Genomic DNA, 12018 nt, shown 5'->3' with positions numbered 1-12018 from the left:
TCGACCGAGGGAGTGGAGTTTTCTTACCCATATGATCTTAAAAATACTACTAGAGGATATTTAATATTGCTAAACTCTTTAATATCTCCTGTGAGCATTAATCATAAAAGAGTAAATGGTATTTATGGGCTAACTAATATTTTTAATACTTTTTAAAAATTAAAATCAAATAATAAAAATGTATTATAATAAAATATTTGTAAATTCCATAAACGATTGACATTTTTCCATTTAATCCCCTTGAATGCGCTCCTGTTTTCGAGTTATTGTGCCTGCCCAGTACATTGGCACAGCAACAAAAAATATGAAAAGAAAAAATCTTATGAGCTCAGCTGTGCTATTAATTGTTTTATTAAGACATTTCAAGATTTAACATGCCATACACCCTACCGCACAAAGTGCAAGGCATAGAAGGCTTTGTTAAAACCTCATTAATAATAAGTAGGGACCATACAAAGAGTAATATTTAAGATGACTAAATGAATATTGACCATGGATATATATATTAAGGATAATTGAAAATATTTCTTATAAAATATAAATAAGGATCCTGAACTTTTATGGAATATAATTGTATTAGTAATTTGGTCTCTAAAGGGTACTGCAAGAGTGCTTCAAACTTGACCAAAAAAAGCTGAGATCTGGACCTTCTGTCGGAGCCCTGCATCTGGGATCAAGTGAGTCTCGGCCCGATCTTCTGCCTCACTGCCTTTCCCCATCAGCATCATTAACGTGATCATCATCGCGATTGGGATCGTGATCATGGGCTTGAAGACGATCATCGCCGACGAGGACCCAGACCTTTGGTGTGGTCCCGGTCCAGTCCGAGTGGTTTGCATCTCGGTGATCCGTGGAAGATTGATGTTAATGTCGGCATCGCCCTGGTGTGAACACACTTATTCGCATATTTGTTTTGCAACCCTGCCATTTGGCCACACACGACGAGGACGTCGACGTCCGAGGGTCCGACGGGGCTATCGCCGCTAATAGAGCCATAAAGCGAACATTTATTGATCTACAAATTATTTGGGGGCTGCCGCTGGGGCTAAGCTACGGATTTTTTGGCTGCTTTCGTGGGCAATCTAAATATTCATTAGTGTCTGGGCGGCTTGATTGGTCGGTCGATCGCCTCAGAGATCCGCTGCGTTCTTCGATTTAATTTTATTTTTATAGCCTCCCTCCCGAAGCTCAGAACCCGCTGATTACCGCAACCGACAGAAAAGCAAATAAACAAACACTCTCCCGATACCGATACACTGATGCGATACCTTTCGTTTCGGGTGGTCCGCCGAGATCAGCGCCTCTGATGGGTTCATTAGGGTGAAAGTAACTCCCTGACTGCCAGACTTTGACTGATCTAATTGGAGAAACTGGAGCTGCGATCGAGACTGCGACTGAGACAGAGGATTGCGTTAATTGAGAGGCCATAAAAGTGCACTAATTTAGTCGAAATATCCATAGAAGCGTAAAATGTTCACACCTCAATTGCACAAAGCCAAAGCAACGTGTCTATTAAGGCGCGCTAAGCTCGCGATACATCTACATGTACAGCTGCAGATACAGATACAGATACTTTGGCCGCCCATATCGGTGTCGCCTGTACTTGAGGCCCCCGGCCATCTCAATCTCAAACACAATCCCAATCCCAGTTGCAGTTGCAGTTACAGGCCACCTGATGCTCCACACTGCCGGATTGATTACAGTTTCTTAATGAAATTGTTTGCTAATATCAGCGGAAAATGCGGTTTGCAATTTGTCAAACCAGTTGCGGCCGCCTCATGGACCCAATCAATGCTATATGCTATGTGCTTTATGCTTTAGGTGTAAGCGATATCTCGGGCAGGGTATTAAATCGCTAAAGGTGTGAGAGCGCGTAAAAGGCTGCCTCGGAATTCGCTGGGATCATTGAGGAATCTCAATCGCGATTATCTCAATCGAACCATATTCAGCATTATAGTTATGCGGCTCTCAGGTTACTAAACTATTTAATGGATATTTTTTGAATTTTTTATGTATTTTTGATGGTTAACTTTAAAAAATTTATGGAAAATGTTTATTAGTATTAGGATTCGACACTTTTAGCTCTGCTAATTTCGATATAAAAACCTGTTTTTCTGATGGTGTAATTATAGTAGTTCCAAGGAACTTCAACTTTCATTTGCCGACTTCAAATTGCCTTTGACGCAACATGTTTTGACACCTCCAACTTGCCCCTGGAGCATATGAAATGAAGCGCCCTGCGATGAAAGAACCGCGAGGACAACTTGGCCAATTTCATATGCAAAGCTGGCAAGGGCTATGCAAATTAGCCAGCGACAGCGGCGGTGGCAGTTAAAAACAAATAGCAAACGACCGACCGCACTGATAGAGCAATTAAGAAATATGCTTAAAAATATTTTCATGCAGGAGAGAAAATTATGCGATGGAATGTTGTCGCTAGCCTTTGGCGATTAAAGCCAGTCGGTTGGTCAGTTGGTTGGCCAAGTTGACTTGGCTATTTTCGACCGATTGAGCGATAGACAAAACGCTGACGAAGTTTCCAAGCCTATATACGATCATCGGCATCGTTTGTCATCCGGCGATTGCGATTGCGAGTGTCGCGCTGTCCGCGTCAATCACTTCCATTAAACGTGCAATCAAACCGATGAGCGACGCGTCGTCATGTCAATATTCATCAGTGTCGCCAAACCGCAGCGTTAATTTGCCTGTCTGCCAGGTTGGTTTTGTGCGTGGGATCCACCGAACAGCGATTTTTGATCGGCGATCAGCAATCAGAACTATGGATCCCGAATAACCACCGATCAATCATCGATCGCTTTCACTTTTCACATGTAAATTTCCCCCGCGATGTGTTGTCTTTTATGGCTTATTAATGATCTGGGCTCGAATGTGCGATCATTAGAGACAGATACGAGTGGAGATCGTCTCGAAACAGAAACAGATCGCTTACATCGAAGCTTATGTGACTGGTTCTCGATCGCCAGACCGGCTCCATCTGTATCTGAATCTGTATCTAAATCAGTATCTGTATCTGCAGCTCCATATGTATCTGTATCTGTTTCGGTTTGTGGCTCCCCTGTGACGCGATCGCCGTGGTCTGTGTGTGGCCCGTTAGTTTGAGATCTTTATAAGTCAATTTCGGAGCTTCGTTTGCAGTTGCGTGAGTTACGAGTGTCGTACTGGAAATACTTCACCGGATCCTTGGATATTTGGCTCCTGCAGGAATCATCATTCCTGGGATTTAATTGCGCTCTCTCGGGCAGGTTCATTCATTTGCTCCGCCTAAAAGGTAACTCACCTGGCCGGCCAGATTCCTTTTGTGCGCACGAACTGCTTCATTTGGCATTTGCAACTCATGTTAAGCATAAATAAAACAAATGCGTTTATTTTAAACATATGCCCCAGTGCCTGAAGAAGCCTGCTTTTTGCTCACTCGGTTAGCAGTTGGCTTCGCCAAGTTGGGTCATTGAGGCTGCTGATGAAGACATCTTCCCGTTTTTGTTTTCTTCGCCGTCTGTTCTGGCCCGTTGTTGTTTTTTGATGAACAGGAATTTATGTGAATGTGCGTCTCTGTTTTTGTTTATTTCTTGCTGACTTAGTAAGGAACAAGGCCACTGCTTGACTTCTTTTTGCAGCAATTTCTTTGCGGTTAAAAAGCTAAAAAGCTTGGCTTTTTGGTGCAATTATTTGATTGCAAGGGACTTACGTAAAAAGCTTGAGAAGCGCAGAGAAGGAAACATTAGGTTTACCACTTAAGAAGCGCTGAGAAGGGCGCATTTAATGAAATTAAGGGACAATTTAATAATCTGTGAGCGATAATCACATTTAATTTCTAAAATTACTTTGTAGTTTGGTTCTGGTCATTATTCTTAAATAATGGTCCTAAATTATTCACCCTTTAGAAATGTCTGTAACTACTTCATAATACTGCGACAACATTGATTGAGTTCATATAATTTGTATTAAAGCCAATTTGAAGTAACCCCCAAGGAACAACCTCCGGAAACTCCCCCGAAAAACAACTTTGAAACTTTTATTGTGTCAAATTTGCGCAGCAGAGCAATGAAAAATTTAACACGCTATAAATCACAATTTCCACAAGGGAAGAGGCGAGGAAAAGGAAAAGATTTGACGCTGGCAATTGTTGCATTGTGAAGCGTTTACTGTATTCTTTTGCCGAAAAAGGAAAGCTGCCAACCCCTTGGCAATGTCCTTGCGACACTTTGGCATGCAGCTCGAGTTCGCTTATCTCAACTCGCCAACATGCGTTTTCCTTCGGCGGGTAAGGGGTGTTTTCCTTGGGGGCGGAGGAGGAGAGGAGGAGGTCACCGTGACTTGGATTTTCCTGTCGTCATCGTCTCCCGGCTGTCTGACAGGTTCAAGGTCTGGTGTTCCTACTCCTGTTGTTTGTATTCTGTTTTTGTTGCCGCCTGCGTGTGAAATTTAAAACCGTGATAACACCTTACAACAGCCACGCCCACTTGTCAGCCCGCCGCCCCTCTGTCCTGCCAACGATATTTTGGTTTAATTTCGCGCCCGTCGGCAGCTTTGGCATTTTGTTGACAAAATTGATTTGTTCAATTTTTCCAACGATTTAACTTAGGGCATGACTTGGTTGCGTTGCCATTAGTGCCGCTACATTTGTTTTGAAGGTTGTTTCGCCCGGAGGCGGGCTGGATTTGTGGGCGTGTCCCCGAGTGGGGTCAAAGGGAATTTTTGCACGTTTCGCCGTCACAAAGTTTCCGCTGAGTCGCGCTGACGTCGAGGAATTTAATCAATTTCCGATATTTTATTGATTCGCGTTAAAAGTAAATTAAATTTTAAATTGTCCCGAGCACTTTACCTTAAATGTTCTAACCCAAACCTCTCTTTCTCTCTCTTTGCAGGTCGAAGTAAGTACGAAGAGGACGAAAACTGGGACTCAGTGAATTGGAAATTCAGAATCGATATGACGGTGTTTAATAGTTCGAAGGAGCTAAAGGGAATGGGTCAAGAGTTCTTGGTAGGGGCTTAGACCTAAATAATGGAACTGCGAATAAGGCGATTGATGGGCTTACTAGAATTTTTACTTATTTATTAGTTCGCAGAATTGACTTTTAAACTAATCGATGGGTTTGAGTTCTACAGCAAATTTTAATAGGTTTACATTTAAATTTATTTGGTGAATAAATTGAAAATTTTTTTATACAAAGGTTATAAACTAACAATCTAAAGTCAACTAAAAATTGTATGTGCTGCTGCTAGTTAAATATTTTCTGTTAACTTTCAAGACTGAAACACACTTTTCAGGGAGAATGGCGAAATACCCAAGTCTCTTACAAATACCTTATGATAGATGGAGCTCTTAAATTACAAAATACTTGCCGCATATTTCAGTTTCGCTTCGTTTCGAACATCTTGCGGTCACTTGACTCGGCTCTTCCTTTGACCGAAATATTCCCATTAGTGAAACCTCATAATCGCTTCATTTTTCGTTTTCCATTTTTACTTCGGTTATAGTTTTCCCAACTATTTCCGAAACGAGCCAAACTTTGAAACCCAAATTTCGAATAGAATTTTATTTGCGTCTTGGCCCAAGTTTGGGCCACCAACCCACATCAAGTGGAGCGATTCTCTGCGCCTGTCCGACCCGAATGCTGTTAATTAAATCCAAGACAACTCAAGTCGTTCCGTTGGGGGTGTTTTCGGGGTATCCTTCGGGAAAATTAGCCACAGTCAAAAGTCATTGCGTTGATTACTTTTTGAAAATGACGCGAACAAATTTCCACCCGAAAACTTTAATTGTTTTGGCTGGTAAGCTTTTTTAGGGGAATGGGGAGGGGGCTGAAGGACGTTACCCTGGACTCGTCTGGACGCATTTAAATGTGAATTAATTGCCGGGCTGTGCTGCATATATGAGGCGCAGGATTTATGTCCGCCCGATGAGTCGGCAGTCGGGCAGGTTGAGGTCCAGGTCCAGTCATGTTGGTGCCATTAAGCGCTCCCTGGAATTTTTATGACCTCCGCACTCATCTCATCTCATTGTGTTTCCCTTTCGCAGGTCCACGAGCGCGAAAGCCCAAGAAGCCGGCGACGTCCAGCTCGGCGGCAGGAGGTGGCGGCGGGGGAGGGGGCGCCGAGAAGGGGGAGGCCACCGATGGGGGCGGGGTGCCCGAGGACAAGAGGCCGCGAACGGCCTTCAGCGGTACGCAGCTGGCCAGACTGAAGGTAAGGCGATTTCCGTTTATATCTACCTCTATATCAATTCTACTTTCAAACACTTGAGAAATAATGATCAAATACAAAGGGAATATTAAATTAGTGGCTAACAAGCTTGTTAAATAAATCCACTTAGCGTATACAAACAGTATAATAAGCAAGTTGCTAATAAACTTGCTAAATAAATCATTTTAAACAACCATAATAATTATTCAAATCAGCTAAAGATCGTTTTTCGTGTGTTATTATACTTGCAAAATGTGCTTACATAAATCCTTTTAAATAATTACACATTAAATTGTTATTAAATATAATTTTTCTATATTTGACATTTAAATCTAAGCATTCTTTTTGATTATATATATTGGACTAAGAGTTATTTGGAATATCTAATTTAATAAGCTCTATAAATTTATAAATGATCCTAAAAATCCTTTTAGACCCACCTAAACCTATGCCTTTCCCCACTTTTTCGCCCATAGCACGAGTTCAACGAGAATCGGTATCTCACGGAGAAGCGACGCCAGCAGCTAAGCGGGGAATTGGGTTTGAATGAGGCCCAGATCAAGATCTGGTTCCAGAACAAGCGGGCCAAGCTGAAAAAGTCGAGTGGCACCAAGAATCCACTGGCGCTGCAGCTGATGGCCCAGGGATTATATAACCACTCGACGATACCGCTGACCCGCGAGGAGGAGGAGCTGCAGGAAGCGGCCAGTGCCGCGGCCTCCAAGGAGCCCTGCTAGGGACACGGGGTTTCCAGCAATATCTACGATCTAGTATTTATGGAGTAGCGTGTAAGGCTAGCTTTTAGAAGTTATAAGCGATTAAGTTGTACCATATTCTAGTCCACCGCACACGCAACCGAAAGCGCAGAATCAGCCGAAGAAACCGCCCGAAGAATTAAGCCCCCTCTCGAGAAGAAACTCCCCGATGGAACGTATCGGTTGCGTGTGCGTTTTGTATAATAGATTCATAAATTCACAACTAAATAATTTAATAAACATTTAAATTATACACGCCGTGTTGTTGCTGTCGTTATCAAAGAATTTTGCATAATTTTAATTTGATTGCCATATCTGTTTATGGGCCGCGGCCAATCGGCCAAGTGGGTGGTCCCGGGTCTCTGGTCTCTGGTCTCCATCTATAGATCGAGATATATATAGCGATTGTATTTCCATTTTCCGTGGGCGTCGGACTTAATTACTCAATTAGCAATGCGCGGATCAAAAGATTGGACCTGCGGCCGCAGCAATTGCGGGAATTACATTCGAATTAAATTCATTATGCAAATTGAATTTTAAAACTGCTATCTCCGAGCATAATCACGCCTAATAAACGGCGTCTCGTCTCGATTCCAAGCATTAGCTACATATATTATTAAATTCCCTCCGCCATCTTCGCTTTGTTTTGGCCCCTCTTGTTTTTTTGGCTCCCTCCTCTAATTTAGCCATTAAATTTGCATACAGTCGTCAAATCCAGGTGTGTGTGCGAGTGTGCGAGTCTGCCAACAGCACAAATTGACACCTTGACGGCCGGAGCGGCGTCAAAGCGACGAAAGCGGCGCCCGTAGAGCTTTGGATTCGCTCGAACTGAAGTGCAGCGTCAACATCGCGTAGGTGTTAAATGTGTCTGTCATTGCAGGCGGCATGGGTTAAGGCGCTGGGGGTGGCAGGGCGGTACAGTGGATCGCAGGCACGTAACACCTGCAGAAGTTCGAAAGGCCAAACAAAAAGTGGAAGCAAAAAATAAACACAAAAGAATGTGTATTCACAGAAACTGTAGGTACAACCGTAATTGATAATTAATTTTTTAGTATCAACTATTATATCACAAGTATATTTAAAAATTGTATAGTTGTACAACATTTTGTTGATTAACTTTCAATCATTATATTTTTTTATCAACTTTTATTTAAAATTGTTCCTAAGAGTAAAACTAAAATATTAAAAAAAAGTAATTTGAAAAAGTAGGACTCATCTCATTTCACGTTTAAAAGGCAAGAAAATAAGAAACAAAATACATTTGACCAAAAAAATAAAATAAATATATTTTATGATATGATAAAAGGTGTAGTTTTTTGTGTTAAGAATCTTCGTAAAAAATAAAGTGTTGGTATTATTATTTCTTGAAACAAAGAAATAATATCTAATTGAATCATTCTGATAAATAACTCTCGCTTTAAACCTTTAACATTTAACTCGGTCTTTTGTTTACCGATGAGCAACTAAGACTAAGACTGCAGACCATAAACAAAATGTATAACAAGTATAGCAAAGTGTGGTATTAAGTGTATACCATTATGGAATCTTTAATTTGTGACTTTGCTTTTGAATTTGCGGTCGACTGACTGACTGGCGGGCAACAACAATTTCGCAGTCGCCTTCGAAAGCGCGCGAAATAAAAAAAACGTCTTAATTCGCCGTGAATGATTTACGGTTCGGTTTTGGGTTTCACATCGAAGGCGACATTTGTTTGTTTGTGTATCGTATTGGGTATTGTATCGTATCGGGCAGGCGAACAAAGGCGAAATATACCACGTAACAACGGCCGCGTTATAACGTTATTACACTTGGCACTTTATTCACGAGGCTCCACTGTGCGTGGGAGTTTTCCGCGCGGCCTAAGTGATTTTTTATGGCACGCGTCTGGGGAAGATATAACTTCATAAAAAGTCAATTTAAGTTTAGTAATATTTTGCTGAATTTATAGTTGCGAGTATTTTGTTTAAGCATAATTTTTTACGGCCTCTGCCGGATTGGAACTGGATTTGGTTCGGAGAGTGGGGGTCTTGAAAGTCGGGATTCGCCATGAGTCATGGGTGCGAGTATATTACGTTATAAATTCAATAAATGTGACCATAAAAAGGCCCATTCAAATACCTTGTCCGCGTACATTAATCCCGCTGTCCTGCGCCTCAAGCCCCCCTGTAATCCCCTCAATCCCCCTTGACCCCCTTAACCCTTTGCAGCCGCCCATTACAACGCCTCGAATGCTGCCGCAAACTGCTGGAACTGCTCGTCGAAGCCCCCTTTCCTGCTTTAACCCCCCTGCGCCAAATGATTAATGTCTGGCAGCTCGCAGCCTTGGCGAGAGTTAAAGCCAGAAAACAGCATCCAGAATCCCGGGTCCAGAGTCCGAGTGTTCCCGGAATGCCAGCGCAAGTAACCCGCAAAAAAGACAATACGCATAAATCTATGGGGTTGACACTTAGTACCCAAAGACCACAGACTTCAAATGAATTTGTTTTGCAGATCCACGGCTTGGCTGGAAGGGTAAGGGGCCAGTGGGGGGCAGCTGAGTGGCGAGGCGTCATAAAATTGGCAACAAATTGTTTTCACGCCGTTTTAAATACACATTTTTTAGCCGATACTTGGAGACCGTTTAATGAGCGAAACCAAAAGGAACAAACGCAAACCGAACCGGGTGACCGGAACGGGAACTGAGAAATGCACGGAAAGAAAGTTATATTATTTAGATTCTTATACCTTAATGCATTTTAGCTATAAACAAACCTAAAAATATTTAAATACAATATGTAAAGTACTGAATTTCTGATATCAAAAAGTTTAAATAAAGATCTTATAACTAAATTTAAAAAAATGCACAAGGAGAAATTTATAGTCTTTACATTTTTATCCTTTAATGTATTAATAAAATAAAATCAAAAAAAGAAGCGAACAAAAAAATTAGAAAACACATAGTATTAAAAGAAATAAAGATCATAAATTTTAAAATGTGTTTTTAAACTGGGTGCAGTGGTTTACCAATTTTCCGGGAAATCTTCTAAAACATTTTAGAAAAAAAAGTCTGAAAAATATTCAAAGTATTTATGTATTTTTAAAATCTTTTCCTGACAAAACATGTCCAATAAATTCTCACACCACGTAATGGCGAAACTTTAAGATTTCTGATATGATAAAAGATGTTTCTCTATCTGCATGGTGAACGACATTCTGCGAGTTGACGGACGCTCCACGTTGAGCTTTACTTGGACGCTGGACTCGCCAATAAATTTGCGGCTAAGGAGATAAGCTTATAAATTTTAACTGTAATTATGCGACACAAGATTTATGAAGAGTCCGCCAGCCAACTTGGCCGGCCATCTCAGCCCTTTCAGCTTGGGATTATTAATGAAACACCAACTTACAGCGAAATGCGGGAGAGGGAAACTGGAGTGTTGTTACCACTGGCCGTTTGGCGGCGGGAAAACTAGCCAGAGATTTACGAGCATTCGGCGCTTCTAATTCCCCCGAACTTAATGAGTTTTTGGGCGGGCGCATGCAAATCCAACAAATCCCACTTTCAAAAGGGTTTATCCCCAAGCCCTCAGAGTTACCCCTTACTTTATTGATCCACACACACACGTGTGTGTGTGGGTGTGGCTCGTATTATGAGACAGATCAAAAGAAAAAACTCGGGGGACCTCCCACGTAGCGCCAATCGCTTGAAGAGATCTGCGTATTTGACATTGCTGCTCAGCGAGTGGAGTTGCCTCATTACGCCTGCGCGCAGACAATCGCCAAGATCGGGCAAAATACAAAAAAAAAGTAAATAAATAAAAGGGAAGAAGAAGAACCTCAATAAAAGTATCTTTAAGATACAGCGTGGGAGCTGCGAACGAAATATCTGCGATAATTTCAGCGCGCTTTTCGATTGAGCAAATGAGTTTTAGCCCTGGCCGATTATTGAGCTGTAGTTTTTGTGGAATGGGAAATGTAACATAAAGTTGGAATTGGTGTGAAACCAGAGATGACTCTTTATAGCCACTATAATATGGTAAGTTTTAAGGTGGTAATTTGCTTAAAAAAAAAAGAAGGTAAGTAGAAATGTCTGTAAAGCTATTAAGAGCTAAGCCATAAGATGTCATTATTAGTTATCGGAAATTAAAGGAAATCAAATGCCTCACTAAAAGCTAAGATTTGCTTATATAGATAAAGAAGATTCTTAGACCATAAAATTAATACGAATAAAAATATAAGAAGGAGAAGTATTGTCAACTATAGCTTGCTCGAATCTCTTTATAATTGCATAAACTTTAAGACATGTCTTTCAAGAGTCAGGAAAGTTTTCTTAAGCAGAAGAAGAGAGAAAACACCTCTTCCACCTGCTTAACAGGTAAAGTCCAAAAACTGGGTGGTCTGGGTTAATTATGCAATGAAAATGCCTCATAGCTGCCTGTGACACATGAAAATGGGGGAAATTACATTACGTTTTCATTCGTGCCCAGCCGACAAACGGGAGCGTACTCGAAGTGCCATTCGAGCGGAAGTATCTTGTTAACATGCAAAACAAGCCATTCTGAAAGGTGGGGATTTGGATACGAGCCGTTCTGTTTATGAACCCTCCGAATACCGCCTAAAGTGTGGAGCTCTGGCTACGGATACTGACTCACCGAAAGTTGGTTAGTTTGCCAGTCTTGCGATCCCACCTCTTCAATTCAATTAGGAAATACCGAGGGCAATCGGAACCGGGAAATGAGTATGGGACTAGCTGGTTGGGGAGAATGGAAAGCCGCATCGTAAAATCTAACGATGTGGGCCCCACCCTGGGATTGCATTTTCATGGCACATTTGCAGCGCAATTTTAATTGTATCAATGGGCAACCCGGCAACCCTTTTTTCAGCCCTTAACGCGATTGGTCACGCATGTCCGTGCGCTTGAGAAAGGGATTGGGATTGGAAATGGGACTATATGGAAGTCCGGGCAATAAACACGTAACCAAAAGCCTAAATAATATTTAAAAGTGTTATAAAACTGTCACCAGGACAACCGGCAGATGTCACTCGAGTGCCTGCGACGCCTTCGATATTGGTTTTGTCG

General features: G+C 41.7%; 2 protein-coding genes across 2 annotated transcripts in view; both read left to right on the top strand.

Annotated features, from left to right (window-relative positions):
* The window catches only part of LOC138912212 (homeobox protein invected-like), a 31541-nt gene extending 26406 nt beyond the window's left edge, over positions 1-5135 (top strand). The window contains exon 2 of the mRNA XM_070212088.1: positions 4887-5135. Within this exon, the coding sequence (XP_070068189.1) occupies positions 4887-5014 (128 nt within the window). The 3' untranslated portion in view covers positions 5015-5135. The remainder of the gene's footprint in view (positions 1-4886) is intronic.
* Positions 5136-5747: 612 nt separating this feature from the next.
* Positions 5748-7212, top strand: LOC138912211 (homeobox protein E60-like). Its single transcript, XM_070212087.1, has 3 exons — positions 5748-5793; positions 6041-6207; positions 6681-7212. Exons 1-3 carry the CDS (start codon positions 5748-5750, stop codon positions 6939-6941), a joined length of 474 nt encoding a protein of 157 aa, XP_070068188.1. The 3' UTR covers positions 6942-7212.
* Positions 7213-12018: the final 4806 nt, after the last annotated feature.

This window comes from Drosophila takahashii, chromosome 2R, assembly GCF_030179915.1.
Source record: "Drosophila takahashii strain IR98-3 E-12201 chromosome 2R, DtakHiC1v2, whole genome shotgun sequence".
NCBI lineage: Eukaryota > Metazoa > Arthropoda > Insecta > Diptera > Drosophilidae > Drosophila > Drosophila takahashii.
This window is presented reverse-complemented; position numbering and strand designations above follow the sequence as displayed.